Consider the following 18,219-nt stretch of genomic DNA (forward strand, 5'->3'; position numbering starts at 1 on the left):
AAGGCACTCACGTCACTGCACTGCAATCTTTAGAACTTCTCAAGTGTCTTAAGATTGCTGGAAGATAGAGTTTCCATCATGAAAAAAAAAAATCTCCCCAGGTGCTAAAAATCCTGCTAGAGTATGCCAAGGATGACCACAGTTTTATGAAGGCTGAGTAGCATCTCAGCAGCACCTCTCTTATGCCAAAGGCTGTCTGGAGCCCCTTAGCTCAGTATGTGTGGCCAAGGAATAACCAGCAGGTAGGTGGATAAATGAAAGGGGTAGAGCTAGAGTGAAGGAAGTAGCGAGGATCCTGGTCTCCAATCCCTTCTTCTGAGCTACAAATGCTTTCTAGCTTGTGGTTATTTAATACAGAGTGTATAAACAGACAGATAAGCACAAAAACCTTTAAGGATGTTCCCATCTCCTGAACAACCAAGCCCCTTGTGGATCTAGCTTAAGGGTGGGAGGGTGGTGGGAGCATCAAGTCTAACAATCTTACTGGGCACCTTTCCACACTGTCTCCAGAACATGTTTATTACTGTCAAACTTCAAACATCAACCTTAGCACTCTACCATATGAACTTAAACTATACAGAAATGCACGCTATTTTGGGACAAAAATCCTTGCTCTGCTGGGACAGGAGCTTTGCCTTCAACTTTGGCAAAGTTGCAATTTCACCCCGAACATCCGTTACTGAAACAAACCATTGCTTTACTGCATGTACATCTGCTCCGGCCCCTTATCCTTGACTAACGTAGTCCCTTCTCTGACCACTACCTCAGGATGATGTAGGCTTCCACATTGATTTGTACAGCACACTGGCAGAGTGGTGCTTATGCACACCTACAACAGGCAGCAATTCCACTTCCTACTAAAGGTTACTACTAGTAATTTTGTTACTATTGCAAATTAAAAAGCATTATCTCCAGCAGATCATCTGCACCTCAGGATTCAGCATGTAACCTGCAATTGTGCATATTCTGGTTTATATATGCAAGGGTGCAGACAAGTAAGCCAAGAGGTAGCATGACCAGCTCCACTTGGAAAACAGAGGGAATATTACAAAATTCAGTATGTCAAATGTCACTGTTCAAGCCAAACAAACCACAAAACTCCTATTTTTCTTTTTGTTAAGCTGCTCTAAGAAAGGAATAGAGGCAGATCAAATTTGGTTCTAAAATTTCAAGGTTTTATAACAATGAGCTTGCTGACTTGTGCTTTATTGCTTGGTTGCCAATCTCATCTTACACTATTACACAGAGAGAACATCATTAAGCTAAGATCCCACCACACTGCTTTGACAACAAGGTTTAGGGATTGAGCAAACTTGTTTTTTCACTTCTACCTTAATAACCTTTTTATCTTTATATAATTTTAGTAAGTCAAATTCTTAATTAGAAAAGGGGCGTATTATCTACACATAAAACTTCCTGGAATCTGCTTTTTATTCTACTAACAGTGCCTGGGCAGGGAAATAAAGACAAGGGTAGAGTTTTGAATTATGTGATGTTATAGTAAGTGCAGTTAACTACAGACAGGCTGTGGATACAGAAGTATCCACTCATCATTTACTTTGCTGATGCTTACTTAACTGAATCAGCACCCATAGGAAAAAAAAAAAAAAAAATCAAGAACTAGGACTCACGGTGTAATAATTTACACTGTGCCTCTTGGTTAATCATAATCTTTCTCAAAAAACTGATTGGCCTAAATCCAAATAATCTTCTGGACTTGGATAAACTTATTAACACCTATAAAGCCTAAGATCAAACAGAAACATTCGTTTTTCAAAAGCAACGCATTGCAACACTGCTACTGGCCTAGCAGCAAGACACAAGCGTTCCAGTCAAGCAAAAGAACATTAACAGGGGGCCAAGCAGCATCACAAGAAGTAAACTATACATGTACAGTTTCTATGTACAGAAAATACATATTATACATACATCATCTGTAGGTATAGTATATACATACTATATATAGCACGTATGTATGCACACATACACACATATAAAATATTTTAAAGCCAACAGTGTTCAAAGTTAAGGGATATATCGATAGGTACAATTTAAAAAAAAAAAAAACAAGAAACTGTTGGCAAATGAGCGTGTTGGTGCATCTTCAGCCTTTCAATGCAGAAGAAAAAAAAAAAGTATTTAAAAGAAATGTCCTGCCACCGCTGGGGATCAATGAGGTTTAAACAGCATAGTGCACTTGGCAGTCAGTCAGCCACCTGCCCACTGGGAAGTAGAGAGCTCACTGATCTTTGCTAGGAAGGCACCTGGAATAAAGTACGTCAAGCAACATACTAGATATGAAGTCTAGAATATGGACTTCAGGCCAAAATACTTTCAGGTTGTTGGTGTTAGGGTTTTTTTGTTTGGTTTGGGGTTTTTTGTTTGTTGGGTGTTTTTTTTTAATTTTTTTTTGAGGACAGAGGTGGGAGGTTTAGGGATGCAGCTAATAGCTCAGAAGCATTTCTGACTTCTTTCCTTCTCGCTTTCTATTGAGAGTTTCACCGATTCCTAATGGCAGACCCATCCTGGAGGTAATGGCAAAGTGACGTTTGGCACGTCTAGCTCATAAGCATTTCTGACTTCTTTCCTTCTCGCTTTCTATTGAGAGTTTCACCGATTCCTAATGGCAGACCCATCCTGGAGGTAATGGCAAAGTGACGTTTGGCACGTCTAGCTCATTTTCTTCTTACATTTTATTTTAGATTTTCAACACCAGAAGATAGGGAAGTAAGACTTCTTCATAACTGAAGCAACCACTGATGATGGTAACAGAAAAATCTGTTGTATTTATAAGCAGAGAGATTCCTCATTAAAGTGCTATTTCAAATATGTAATTACCATTCATCCTTTCCTCCAAGATAGCAGACATTTCTCATTAAGAAAAGTCAGGTATTTTGTTGCAGCATCCTCCAGCCTTTTCCTTTGCATCTCTGGCTGAACACGTCTATATTGCTCATTGCCATAGTAACTAAAGGTACTACAATTTTCTGTCCATGTGTCAGAGTTCCCCTCTGGAACTCAGTCAGACTCCAAGGTCCCATCCCTTCCCTGATCATCAGATGTTTCAGTCCCAGCATGACAGACACCTCCCAGACACAAACTTCTTGTGCCTCTACATCCAAGTGTCCAACATGTAACATAGCAGTTACTACCCAGTAAACACAAATACATCATGATACTAATGGCTGGAAGAATACAGCAAAGTGAAAGGAGCAGTAGGTATCACAGTGGCTAGCTAAAGAGGAGAGAACCAAAGTAATGGCACCAGGAGGCAGCTGCCATTAGGTCCCCCACTCTTTCTCCAACCCCATCCAGCCTACAGAAGGGAAACTTACTTTACAGACTTCAGTCCGCTGAATAACACTGTTGGAATAAGTAATGAGTTGTAATGAGTAATCTCTCCAACTATCTATCTCTATAAATACACATATACACACACGCATGTGTGAGTGTGTATGTATATAACCTACACACGCTTTTAACCGGAACATTTCTTTGCATGCAATTTTCATTGATACAAAACATCAGGTTCAACAGAGGGATATACATCAGAGGAAGGTACCCATAGACACACCAAACAGGGAAGGTAGGAAGAGAAATTTCACTGGCCCTTCAGTCACAGACTCAACCAAGACTTACAAGCAAGTCTTAACTTATGAGCAAGACAATAATGCTGAATAAAAGTACACAAATGTGAAGGAGAAGAAAAAAAAAATCTATCTAGCTTTAGATGCCTGAAGTCCTTCAAGGACCACCCCAGCCCACCCCCCACCCCCCAAAAAAAGCATTCTGTAAGTGCTTTCCCATCACATGCTTATCCTTGTCCTAGAAAGATGATCAGCGACACTCCAGTAGAGCACACTAGCTCTTATACCTTACCAGTCGGATGCATCCGATTTCCAATCTCCTCCTGACATAAAGAGATTACACCTTCTGTAAACATTTGTAATTACACTATATATTTTGGATGTTATAAATAATTATTTTCATTTCACCTTAACCAGTTAATAGTGATTTCAAGGTACACTGGCCAACATGCGGGTACTCCTCATCAAAATGTGTGGCAAATCTATAAGCCAGGACATGGTTAACTCCTTACCACGTGGTATTTTTCCTCAGCACATCTTCTAATGTATCCAAAGGGTAGCTGCACCCCAAGAGCCGTACAGGCCAGCTGGAGAGCTCTGTCACAGAAGCTCTGTGAAGGTAAAGGAAGGAGAATCTGCAGGTAACTTGTGATGACCACCAAAGCTTACTCACATGCAGCAAGATGGTGGGGAGGAGCCATACGTGCCTGAGGAGGTCCAGGCAGGAGTCACAGCTATTGGATTCAGCAGAAATTGGAGTTCAAGGGTACTCACCCAGGAAAGGGGACACCAGGCTAATCATCTAGGTTTATACACTCAGACTCATTCTGTTTATCTGCCAATACACAAATTATACCATGCAGTGCGGAACAGCTTGCAAGGATATGGGATGGAGCGGGGAAAAGGTAGACTACTGAGTATCCACAGTCCTTCATACTCTCCCAGCTTGTGTTGAGCATATTGTTTGGGTAATACCTAACCACAGACTCAAATCCTCCCACACATAAAATTGAGTCAGACTAGGTCTCCAAATAGTCAACAATCCACTGAGGAATACATGGAAATAGGATATCACCATCAACCTCCTCTCCTCTCCTCCAACTTTCCTTTTGAAAGGAAAGCTCCTTTCCTCAAAACTGAGGCATCTTCTAGGTTCTGTTTTCAGGAGCTACTTTTGAGTCATGAAACCAATACAGAGAGACAGCTTTCCATAATACAGAATACTGGTCCACAAGCCAAAAAAACACCAAACCCAACCAATTAAAAAAAAACAAAACAAAACAAAACAAAAAACCAAACACCAGGTAGATACGCACTCACATTATCATTCTTGGTATTTCTTTCTGCCCAACATGCTCATTTTCACAGACCTTGTTAGGAGCATGAAGCATACGGTCCATCCAACAAACTTGGATGTTGCAAATTCTGTTAGAGCCCTATACCCTCAGCAGCACTGTTAAGTGTTGCAAAAAGCAGATCCTCCTTGTAAGGCACAGGGGCGGAATTAAAAAGGATTGAAGTATCGCAATGTTTAGAGAATTATAGGAACAAAATTCACTAACGTGTGCTATTAGCTAAATTCCCTAAACAATAAATGGAAGTAGCAGCATACAGCAAGGTCAGGGAAAGAAGAGAGGATATAAGTCAGTCAACAGAAAATACTGAGGAGTCAGACGTGATGAAATCTATTGCTTTAAAGGCAATAAACTCTAAACACCCACCCTTCCTCTACACGCTATACCAGAAAGATAAATACATCAGTACTTTTCTGACAAGTAGTTTTCCTGCCTGAAAAGTGACCTTACCAAAAAAGTTATAAAGGTATAAACAATCCTTTCAAGCTACCTAACATAAGCTTACGTTTCCTGTGATTGGAAGACAACAGAAGATTGGCACCAGTACGGCAGCACAAGTTTCACCACAGAAGATTTCTCAGCATCTCCCTTCAGCTTCTCTGCTGAAGATGTGCACCAGCTGTAATAAAAACACGATTGCCAAGTTTTCACTTTAAACCATAACTGAGACAAAAAAGACACACCTTATGCTGGACCTATCTTTCAGGACTCTTTCTGCCACGTAACTTCGGTTTCCTTCTTACACTACTGCCAGGTAAACTATATCCTAGACTCTTCGGAGTAAAGGCCTTATTTTCTTCTTTGTGAAATACCTTTCTTGATAAATAACAAAGCAACACAAATAAGGATAACAGGCAGCATAGTATGAAAAGATCTCACTGGGTTAGCCATAACCTATTCATTTACTTCCAATTCACACTTGATAGATCTTTGCTTAATATGTCCTTAAAAACGTTAAGGACAGAAATGCTACAACCTTACTGAGCAACCTCTTCCCATGCTTTGCTACTCTTACTAAAGCAGCAGTAGTATTTGTAGGAAAAGAATCCAGTTATATTGGGCTAGGGGATGCTAATGAGCTGCACACAGCATCCCTTATATGGCTACAAGCTACGAGATGCATACCATGTATGTCTGACAAAGGAATGGAGTACACCACAAGTAACTTGCCGAGAAGCCACCTCTCACCTATGTGATGTGCCTGGGAACACAGGCAAGCCTGAACTAAGAGCCTCAGCAACCCTCAATAACTGTTTCTCTCTGTGCTGGGAGGATCAGGAGTTCCTCTAACAAAAGACATGCTGCATATGATAGCAAATGCAATCTGCAGCCTCAGGCACATGACCCATACCTAAACCGTCCATAAGCCACAGTCTCCAGTTACATATCAGCACATTGCCTCACTCACAGAAATGATCCCTGCTCTCAGGGGAACTTGCATACAACAAACCAAAGACTGTCAGGCAAAACAAAACAAAAAGAACAGTATCATCACATTCCTGAGGAACAGGCCAAGCAGGCATCAGCAACAGCTTCAACAACTAAATATCTAGCAGGAAAATGTGGTTTTTCAGTTTAATTAAGATTTCTTCCATAGATAACTCAGAACACAAGACAGCACTACTGAATTATCTTTAAATAACCACAATCCCATATTCAGTGAACCCACAGTATGTACTACTTAATGCTCAGTACTGAGTACCACTTACACTTCCAAGGGATGCTACCACCATATTGGCAATCACTTCCTCCAAATGAGGAGGAAAGGACAAGGAAAACGGCAGCACAAAAGAATTGCCAGTATTTACAGGGGACTGGTTACCAAAAGTTTCTGTCAAGTTACTGCAGGTGTTGTTTTTAGTTAGAAGTTAACTGTAATGTACAAGACCCACCTAGAAGAAGGTCACAGTCCTCCTTGCACCGCCTCCCGAGGAACAGACCTGGCGGACGGCAGCGCAGGCCTTCAAACCAAAGGCATCAAAAAGGCATTTGCCATCAGCTGAGGAGGAGCCGGAGGGTGTCTGCCTAGCACACAGAACCAATTCCAGTTTTCATTTCATAAGGCACCTAAGTTACCACCTGGGCATGAATTTGTCTTCCTGAATTTTTAGAAAGACAATGTCCCTAATACAGTATAACCGGCAGCAGCAGAAAATAGTCTGCCACCTTGGAAAAAACCCAAAACATTAAAGCAAGAGGAAACAAAGCACAACTGCAGCAAACAGCTAAGATGGAAGGCCCTGCATGCAGAGCTCGACTCCAGCTAAATGCAGAGTCATAGTAAAGAGATGTGTTCAGGAACCATTGTTTTGGACAGACAACCCAGGCACATCGCAGGAGCAGTTCAATCACATTTCACCAGCAGCAGCTACTTCACAACCTACATCGTAGAGTCCTCTGTATGATACCATTAGTAGACACAGAGAGAGCAGGCAACACTTAAGCTAATTCTTTCAACGTCATTACCAACACAGTATGAAGACATAATGAAATCACTAGGCTTGAGCCGATTTAACAGGTTGCTACTGAAAAGGGGATCTAATGCCCTGGGCTCCTCCTTCACCACTGCTCCTGTCAATTATCAGACATCAACTCTAGCACTCACTGACCTCTCCTGCAAGCTGGCTCTGCTCACCAACCTGGCACAGAAATAACCAGAAAAAGATATGTTTTCTACCAAAAAGCTCAAGAAATACTAGAGCCAGAACAACAGAGGACATGCCCACATGGCCAGAAGCAAAAGCAACAAGGAGTAAGTCCCCCTTTCAACAGGGGCAAGCTGCCAGCCTGGGCATTCAATGAACTACTGTGCAGCAAACACCAAATACAAGAAGAAACTGAAAGTCATTCTTACACAGTGTGAAGAACTCGTCTCCAAAACAAGAATAATTTCTCTTCCCATACCCATGTGTTACTTGAATTTTTAACTTGGCACCAAACCAAACAGAATGCAACTTGAAAGTTGCCATTTTCTATACAAGCCATGGGCTACTGAAACACCTTGGTTTTCAGATGTTCTAGAAATGTCTCAATAAACCATGAAGACCATTCGCTAAGACATTCCCTTTTCAAAAACCAGGTTAGAGTCTGCAAGTCTGTCAATAGACACAAGTAGCCCAGGAACATTAATGGGACTGATCACAGAATTTGGAAATTACAAGAGACACCCTTCAAAATTAACAACTGATAGAGCCTGGCCAGCCAAAGCAGAAAGCCACTGCCTTTTTGTCAGCTTTTGTCAGGCAGTCAGGATGTCTCAAATGCTCACAATACCACCAGGGTGACCAGACAAACCATAAAACCAGACTGGAGAGCAAACTAATCACAAAATCCTATGGGGATGGGAGGAGACACAGCAATGTAAGGAAGCTTCTGCTGCCCACACAGTGCCTCAGCAGTGGGACAGTAACCTCCTTACTTGTAGCTGGATGACTAGTTCTCAAACAGCTTCTCCTATATTACTAACACGCACCAATAAGTCCTTTATATGTATCTGTCTTTTTTGTTTACCATAACACTCCACTGCTACCAGAAAGACAGACCTCAATTGTTTTTGAGGCTTGGGAGAGATGCTGAAGACCTTTTACCAGTACAGAATTCTAGCCATAAGTAGGAACAATTTTACTTCCAAAAAAATAGGCTCCATAGGACAAATATAGCTTATAAGAAAGACAGAGAAAGACTTTTTACCAGGGCCTGTAGCAAGAGCGCAAAGAACAATGGTTTTAAACTGAAAGAGGGTAGGTTTAGGTTGGACAAAAGGAAGAAATTTTTTTTATGACGAAGGTGGCAAGACACCGGAACAGGTTGCCCAGAGAAAGTGTGGATCCCCCAACATGAGAAGTGTTCAAGGTCAAGTTGGACAGGGCTTTGAGCAACCTGATCTAGTGGAAGATGTCCCTGCCTGTGGCAGGGGGGTTGGACTAGATGGTCTTTAAAGCTCCCTTCCAACCCAAACCATTCTTTGCTTCTATGATTCCATTCTAGACTTCATTTCTTTCAACTTCTATTTTAGGTACATGCCTGGAAGAAGGATTTTGTTTGGAAATCTTTTTGTCACCATCATACAGACAAGTCCATTTGTCTAATGTACCCTTTTTTATCTGGAGTTTCCAAAACAAATGACCAACCTGACATTAAATACCATCAGAAACAGCTGATGTAGCCTAGAATCTATTTGTGACACAGTTTCTGCAAAGTAAACTAAGAAGTAACAAGACTCTTCTTCTAATACAAACTTTGGAACCTTTTGCTCTTCATTTAACCCACTGGCAATGAAAGTTAAATAATTTTTCCTGCAAGAAGACATAGTCACGAATGGGTATTAATTACACAGACTTCCTTCAAAAAGACCCACAAGATTTACTTTGTCTTACAAAGTCTAGAGCATGCCACTTACAAGAAAGCTGCCCAAAACAGAGCCCCAGACACACACACTCCAACTTCACCCATGTTCTGCTCCCTTTCTCAGAACTAATCAGTCAAGGAAAGTAACAGCGTCAGTCTCAACCCATTTTAATTTGATTGTTAAATTAACAGATACACCAGTCAATGTTTTTGTTCCTACTATCAAGCTCTCAATATTTTGTTTGCCTTAGGTCTTGCTGACCTTGGCACAGAATAGGAATTATACTTGTAGCTGGATGACTAGTTCTCAAACAGCTTCTCCTATATTACTAACATGCACCAATAAGTCCTTTATATGTAGCTGTCTTTTTTGTTTACCGTAACACTCCACTGCTACCAGAAAGATGGACCTCAATCATTTTTGAGGCTTGGGAGAGATGCTGATGTCCTCTGGAAGAATGTAACAAGCATTCTGTTTTCACAACACAAACTTAAAACGTAAACACCCTTTTCAAAAGCTTTTGGGAGGCTTTGTAACAATGCTTATTTCCTTACCCCACCCATCTTGCTTTAATGACCAAGAAAAACCACATAGAAAAAAAAGCCAAACAACAGAATATTCACCCTTTGCTTTTCAACCCTGTCCACTGCTTCCTCACTGAACTGTGGTCAATAATCATTCCTAATTTAACACTTCTGTTTTCAGATTGGCCCACCTGTTGGTAAAGGTGCTTTAGGTGCTTTGTCAAGTGAATCCCATTTCTTGCTAGCAGTCCTCAATCCTCAGAGAGGATCCCCTGGTCTTAAAAGCCAAATCCTGGGTCAGAGGTGATACTTTACAGATCTAGGAAGAGCTTTTCCGAGAAAAATCCCACACTGTAGTACCTTATCAACCTTCCACAATCATGACCACACAGAAAATTGCATTTTTAGTTTTTTTCCAAACACCTTCATATGTTTTGTTCATAAGCTACAAAAGTATCAACATTTTGGATTACTCAGAGAAGATGACTTTGATTTTATACACAGCTGGTGATGACTTCATGCTATGAACAGACTGGAAGAATAGGGGACACCAAACAGACAGAGGCTTCATTTTCATGCAAATATCCTCAGGAAGCTGCATAAAGGAAAGAAACAGCACATCCCATTTGTTGTGTATCACTTACAAAGAGGTCTCTACAGGGAATGCTTGTGACCAGGGAGAAAATAGGAGATTTCCTCTGTTGCTCCCAGAAATCTAGATTACAAACTGTCCTCCCCACTTTAAAAAGAGTCTTGTTTCATCAACCAGTGAAGTCCCCTGCTAGCATTTTTAATAGAAGGTTTTTTACATTCAGGGGGAAAAAAATGCAAACACCCCAAATATATAGCAGTTTCTGGAGAATAACAATCAGGCACTTCACTCCCAGGTGCACTCCCTAAAAGTAGTTTTTCCCTCCTCTCAGTTTGGGCGAGATTGGGATTTGATGTTTACAAATGGCAATACAACAGGCATCCACTGGAATGCTTTCCTAAACCCACCACATGTGGGACACTCTCCCCTTTCTGTCCACATGAATACAGCACCAGAGAAGATAGTCCCTGGCATTAAGAAGAGAGACAGACATTCCAGTCCTTGACTCACCACCGCAGGTGCTATACAACCACTTCAGGACAGTAGCGCCTACACCACCGAAGAGCTATGTCTGACAGGTTTAAACACTGGAATCAGCAAATACTTAAACGCTGACCTCTCAAACACTGCTTATTACACACGCTCAGTCACAATGATGGTACTTCGAAGAAGGCAAATATTACTCAGAAGGACCCTACACAATCATAGCTGGTAACTCTGAGGTGCAATTTTTGCTGTAGAAGTCAACGAAAACCTAGTATGAAAGATGTAATGGACACAACACTGGCATTTTCTTCCATGCAAGGGTGTACAACGCTAACGACCTCCAGGTTCACTGATCACAAGCTCAACTCAATATGGCTAAGAGAGGCTACTGTTTCGGCTCTTAAGTGCTTTGTCTTTAAAGAACATGCAGTCTCTTCACGACCATGTGCTTCCCCAGTCCACCAATTTAACTACTAGGCTGCTTCTGAGACTTAAAAGCAAAATAAAACCCCTTGGCTTTGCTTAGCCAAGGAGAAACTGAAAAGAATAATGAAGTTTACAAGGGCTATGAGCTCAGGTCTTCAGCTCTCCAAGCTAGTAGATCACAAGACACAAGTTTTTAGGATTAACTCCTAAAAGATCTCTAGTATCCTTCTTCATCCATTCCAGGAACATGATCTTGCATGTGAAGAATACAGAGACCAGTCCAAACCAGAACAGCTTCTCAAGCCAGCCTGTGGTGGATCTGGGGTCTCTCAAGACTCGACTCACTCAAAACACCACACTGCTTTCTGTAGTGAACACAAGTATCGCAGTCTGTTGTTCAAGTAATAACAAGTATTTGAGGCCGAAAAAGCTGTTCACAAACGTAAACGTGATTAAGCACGCAATACTCTTGAGCAGTCACCAGATGTCACTACATCGCAAGAGACTCGGAGGGAAAGTCTTAGCAGGCCAAGTGATAGAAATAGAAAAGGTTTCTATCGTACATACACGGCTTCAGGTCGGAAGTAAGACAAGCAAAAGCAACTCAGTGACCAAGATGACCTGCCATCAAACAACTTTACACATGCATGTTTAGGAGTTAAAGGACTGGGACTGGCCATCTAAGGCAGTGCCTTCCAACCTCTCTCAGCCACACACCTGCTGCTATCTCTTCTTTCTCACTTCCTACCTCAAGCTCTGTATCCTTGCTCCTCAACCACCCATAAGGAACACGGCCTCTGGAAGCAATCACCAGTCCTGCTTCCCAGGACTTCCACAGCTCTTATGCAACCCAGGTTTGCTCACCACAGTTTGAGGCTGGGTGGAACTGAAACTCTTCATCATTGCACTCTTACACATACAGAACAACCTCGGTGCCAGATGTTAATGCATCTTCTAAATTTGGTCTCTCAGATTAAAACTTCCTTATTTCTGTTGTGGATTTGGGTTCCAGCATTTATATTCCAAATTGCCACTGGCGAGATCCTGGTTCTGCCTTTTGTACAAGGAGGACTCAGGAAAAGCATGTTCTGCCCACAGGTAATGATCCAGCCTGCTGCTGACATGAACACTGTGCCAACATCAGCAATCTTACAGTCCATTCTAAAATGGCTGTGAAAGTGTTAGGAATAAATCAAATACAGATTTCTACATCGCCCTCTGTAAAGTTCAAAAAAAAAAAGAAAAAGGTATAACACACACAGTCTCTTTCCTTGGTCAAGGGTGACAGCAGCACCAGCCCCAAAAACATTCATGTCTGCTCTTCTCCTACCTAATGGCCTCCCCATCTTTCTGTCCCTTCTGCTGCAAACAGTAGTCAGTGCTGCGCACATCTAGACGCCTATCCAGCAGTACCCAGTAAAATGCCAAATATTTGGCCCATTGGGTTATGATAGTGTCCACAATTTCTAGTCATGTTCCAGGGTCCTCATGCAGCAGACACGGACACACACACAATAAAAAAAAAAAAAAAAAAAAAAAAAGGTTAGAGAGTTCCTATCCAAAAAGTGACATTGTGATGTTACATCACCTCTAGTGATGCCTGCAGGGCAAAGTGGCTACTTCACAGCAGCCAGGCATGAATCAGTGACACTCAGACCAGCCAGTAGCACCTAAACCTGCAGCTGTACAAGACCACATCATTTCTTCCAGTAGCAGGGAACACTGAACATCCCAGCTCCTTCCTCTCTTGTCACAGCAGGCCTGCAAGGCATGAGCAAGTGCTGCAGCCAATGCACGCATGCACAGTAGGCCTCACATTTTCAAAAAACCACTGCCTCACTGAGTGTCCACAGCACTTTCACACAAGCTTGCTGACCCACATTGTTCCAGGGAGAGGAACCCAGGAGCAGGCTGCCTTTACCAAATCAATTCGCGCAGGCTGCTCCAGACATCTTCCTTCCCAAGGGGCTTTCAGAGACTAAAGATGCTGCACAGTCTCCAGAAAAAGAGATGGCTAGAAGCCAGGCCGCAAAAGACACAAACAGTTTTTGGTAAACTGTTGGCTTGGCAACTCCGATTTAAATCTTCACTTCCCTTTGAACAGAATAAGAGGAACAAAGAATGGGTGCAAGGGAAGAAAGAAACTAAAAAACTGGGAGGAAAAGAAACAAAGAAAGAAGGGGAGAGAGGCACAGTGGGAATTTAAGAGGTTCACCGATATAAAGGGATGTTGTCAACACCGGGCTTAAGGACCCATGCAAGCCTCAGTCCAACCCCTACAGCCCACCTCCAAAACCAAGAACAAAACCTCCTCTAGGTTGGAAACGCCAACATGAAATACTGATTTTTAAAGCAACTGAATCCATAGACATGTAGCCATGACTCCAAGAGAGTAACACACAGATGTTTTTAAGAGCCTAGAGCAAAACTGGAGACTGTGGTCCATTATATATTAGAATGGCATCTAATATATATATATAACATGGCATCTCTCATCAACCAATGGTACAGGGCGAGCTCACATGCTTGGAGCTGTACTATCGTCACAGCAGATGGTTCCACTGCAGAGAACGTTACTAGCACACTTCTAAACCAGCTCACCCCCCATTTATAAGGCTGGGAATAATTACAAAAGAACAAAAGGAAGTAAGGTTTAAAACAAGAAGGGTGATGAAAAATATGGACAGAAATATGAACTTCAGTAGGAACCTCAGGATACACAAAGCACACACTCTATTAGGTACAAAACAAAACAAAACGGCCTTTAAAAACAGAGGAAGAACAATCGCTTACCTTTCAAAAGGGGCTGGAAAGTTGGAATTTCCTGCAGTTTTATGACATCTGGATCATTGCTGACATTCCGGGAGGACTGCGTTCCTGGGGCTACCACCACAATGTCATCCATTTTTGCTCGCTGCTTGGCTGGCGACGGAGATGCTGGAAGGATACAGGAGAGGAAGGGAACGATCAGGTTAAGAAGCAGATTCCATCAGAACTCAACCCTCAGCAAGCGTTGCCACGTTCGACACAGTACAGGTACGGTTTTTTATGGCATAAACACACGGCCGAGACCCCCGAAGGGCCGCACGCTCCCCTCTCGCCCTCTCCCTCCCAGAACGTATTGCAAAAGTTTTTCAAAACCTGGTTCGCGGCCGGTTTTAAAACACCTGCACCGCTGACACCCTCCTCCTTACTCCCCTCCACCCTCCTCCCTCCAGCGGGACACGGGCCCTCGCCCGGCCTCCGGGCTACCCCCGCCCGCCCGGAGCGGGCCTCGGCCGCCCGCGGAAGGGCCGGGCCGCCGCCGGCTGCAGCCTGGCGAAGGAAAAAAAAAAAAGCCGTTCCCTTCTCCACAGCAACCGCCTCCGCCCCTCGCCTCCACACAACCCCGGAGCCCTCCCGCGACCCAAAGGCAGGGGGAACCCCGCTGCCGGGGAGCCCCTTCCCGCCAACGGTCCGGTCCGCTCCGCTCCCCCTCCCGCCCCGGCCACCGACCGGAGGCGCTGGGCTCGCCCGAGCGGCTCTCGGCCTCCGCGCTCTGCTCCGCTCCCATGGCGGCGGCGGCGGCGGACGCCGGCCTTCCTCCCCCGCCTCCTGCAGCGCGGGGAGCGCCGGGGGGAGCAGCGCGGCCCCCGCCGCCACCACCGCCCGCCGACCGGGCTTCCGCCGGCGGCTGCGCCCGGCTGACGGGCAGGCTCCGCCCCGACAGGCCGGCACGGCACGGCCCGGCTCCGCGCAGGGGCCGAGGCCGCAGGGCCCGGGGAGACGGGGGGGTAGCGGCTGCGAAGCCGGAGGCCTCTCCCCTCCGCACACACACCCGCGGCCTGCAGGCCCGGCCCTCCTGTGAGGCGGGGAGGCAAACCAGCGCTATTTTTTTTTTTTTTTTTTTGAATTTGAATTAGGGATATTAATTTTTCTGGCCAAAGGCAAAGCTGCTGAACCCCAGAGTGCTGGGTCTGGGTCCCAGGCCGCCCGGTAAAGCCACCCCCGGCAGGGCCACGCTGTTCTCCCCGTGGGTTGCTGGGTGGGCTGGCAGACATCACCCACCCAACCCCCCAAAAATAATAAAAATTCCAACCCTACAGCCCCTTGTCCGAGGCAGGGCGGGAGCCGGCTGCCTTCATCCTTGGGCCAGGAGCGAGGTAAAAGCAGCCCAGACCAAAAGTTCACAGGCAACTTGGGTTAAGAAAAAAAAAAAAAAAAAGTGAAAAGGAGAAGGAAACATGCTTTGAGACCTCAGACTTATTATTTTAATATTTGACAGTCAAATCAGCAAAGAAGCCACGCAATTGTCTACAACGGGAGGCTCGTCTATAACCGTGGAAGAGGGCTAGCTTACCAACAAGCCTGTTCTCCCCCCGCGCACGATTCCCAGCGTCATCGAAAGCTGTGCGCTGAACTCGGCGTCGTTTCTCCTGGCTGCCTCTGCTAACTGCCACCAAGATTTAATTTAACACAAAAATAACTCTCCTATCTCATGGGAACAGCACCTCACAACTGTTAGCCAGATCAAGGCTGTGGGAAGACGGTCCCAATCCAGCATCGCCTTTTGCCAGCTGTAGGCTCTACTATGTGCTTTTGTAACCTAATAATAATTGACCTTTCTTTCAGCTACCTGAATGACTGCTTGATCCCTGCCAAAATAACAAATAAATAGTATGAAAGCAATGTACTTCTTTGGCGGGAAGAACAAACTATTCTTGGCACAATTTGGTTTACAGACTTGAGTTCCTAATCTGCAATAGGCACACACATGAGTGAAGTCACACCTGTGAGTAGTCTCTGGCTTTTAAGGAAGGACTGGCAGTGTTTAAAGAGAAATGCTGCAGTGTTTGAAGATGAAGTGCACTATGTCCATAGGACTACAGCCTACCTACTGCTTGCCACAATGTCATTTGACATTATCTGTCAGGCTCGGACAAATTTTAAAATTAGCTGCGTTGGATCAGCACATTTAACTTCAATTTGCATCCTTTCCACTTCTATGGAATGGACTTCTCGGTCCTCTCTGCAGTGTTTTCATTTATTATTGTGAAAGTGTGAATTTGCAGTATACCACCACCCCCTGAAAAGTTTTAATTTAGCTGTCAACCAACATATGTGTCTACTGCGTGGAATCTTATCATTGCAAACATTATTAAAATAAAGGTATATTTTAATGTGTTAGTTGTGTGAGTGAATTCTTTATTTTGCCACTAATGTAGGTATAACACCAGTCCTCTGTAGTGTCCTGCAGCCAGTAACTGAATTAATGTACCTGAAACAGCGTACGGTTTTATGTGTCTACATTAGAATACATAAATCTGATGTTGTGTTACCGTGACCCAAGCAACTTAAGGGCCTTGGCATATATTTTATATCATTTCTTATCAGTTTCATTTTTCCTTTATGACTTACTCTGTATATTCAATGCTGGACATAAGTGGATTATTTGAAACTGCCTGGTATATTAAATGCGTAACTGCAGGTTCCTCAGAAGGGCCTGGCTAGGGCTTCAGGCAGAAGCTGTGCATGGGGGTAACACGGCAGAGGAATAGCCCTGACCTACCTGCCCCTGCATCGGGGGGGTGTCACCTCATGTGCAGTCCCGATTAGATGGGGACAGTCCCCTTGGCCTCGTTGCCGCCACCGAGCAAGGTGAGTCAGGAGCCACGCTCCTGCACTCTCCCAGACCGGTTTACAATGTCTAGTTTGGGGGGCAAGGGATTTAACTACGTGTGAGTGAAGGTGAGTGTGAATACCCACAAATGTACTTACATGTATATATTTGAAGTTCCCCTTTTCTGCGCCCAGGTGTTTCACCCTGTAGGGCACCAGCTCCCAAGCGGAGAGGTGCTCTACAGAGGCAGGATAACACATTTAGCGACTTAGCACCGTGACACGGGGCTGACGGGGTCCAGCCATCCTCCCCTCTCTCGGTCTCCCTTCCTTCCCGTCTCTGTGCAGAGGGGAGCACGGCAGCCGCTGGGCAAGGCACGGTCTCTCCTAGCCAGTGGTTTCCGCATGGCTTTTGATGGATCTCGGCTCCCCTGCACCTCATCAGCCTGGCTGAGTTGCGTTTGCTCTCTCCAGGGAGGCTGAGTGCCCACCCTACAGAAAAGAGGTAGGAAGGAGGGAAAGAAGCAATGATGGCTGGACTGGGGCAGTCGTGTCATACCATAGTATGTCTTCTGCCCTGCTCATATTATATATCACATCAGCCCTTTCATAATCCCATAATCATCTAAGCCTGTCCGTGCAGGTCTCCACATTCGCTATCATTCCAGTACCCCGACACCCCTAACCTTTAACGCTAACACAACAGCTCCGGTGAAGAACCATACTCTTCACCCTCCAGTTACGACCACCTCAGCCAGACCTTCAGCCTTTTTTTTGAGCTTCTTTCAGCTCAGCTTCTCTCACCACCGCTATGTAAGCAAAAGCAGGTGGCAGCTGGGGCTCTGCCTAAGGCATAGCACAGGTAGTATTTGTGCTTGCTTTTAGTATTCATTCCCATAGTGAGTATCGTTGTGTGATATGGTTAGTAGGTGACAACTTAAATGTTCACGTTCTCTTACAGCTTTTTCTTTCAATAGTGAAAATAATTTTACCAGTTTACTAAAAGAAGGAAACCTGGCTAGAAATAAAGATTTTCTTAAACAAGTGCAGCTGAAAATTTCAGAAAAAAAGCACCAAGTGTGCGAGAATTACAACGAAACGTTAGGGATTGCCCCAGATTGGCCATTTGATGTGAAATGAGATGACGGGCTCAGTCTCTTACAGCACTTATGTCCAGATAAATGCCAACACCCAGCTGTATTAACAAAGGAGATAGGGACCGACTGGGCGTGAAGAACAAGTCAGCTGCCCCCCCCTTGGCGTGGGTCCCTGGGTCGCTGGTGTTAGGCACAGCGCAGGGCAG

The 18,219-nt window shown here is 44.3% G+C and overlaps 1 protein-coding gene across 3 annotated transcripts in view; it reads right to left on the reverse strand.

Moving 5' to 3' along the window:
- Positions 1-15,636, reverse strand: part of BORCS5 (BLOC-1 related complex subunit 5) — a 77,715-nt gene extending 62,079 nt beyond the window's left edge. The window contains exons 1-2 of one of the 3 annotated variants that reach the window (XM_075051752.1): positions 14,814-15,636; positions 14,112-14,255 (exon numbers count right to left, since the gene is read on the reverse strand). In XM_075051752.1, the coding sequence (XP_074907853.1) occupies positions 14,112-14,255; positions 14,814-14,871 (202 nt within the window). In that variant the 5' untranslated portion in view covers positions 14,872-15,636. Of the gene's footprint in view, positions 1-4,099; positions 4,199-14,111; positions 14,256-14,813 lie in introns of those variants that run through there. The other 2 variants (XM_075051753.1, XM_075051754.1) reach the window with 2 other exon arrangements.
- Between the last annotated feature and the right edge of the window lie 2,583 nt (positions 15,637-18,219).

The sequence above is a fragment of the Buteo buteo genome, chromosome 19 (assembly GCF_964188355.1).
Source record: "Buteo buteo chromosome 19, bButBut1.hap1.1, whole genome shotgun sequence".
NCBI classification, from domain to species: domain Eukaryota; kingdom Metazoa; phylum Chordata; class Aves; order Accipitriformes; family Accipitridae; genus Buteo; species Buteo buteo.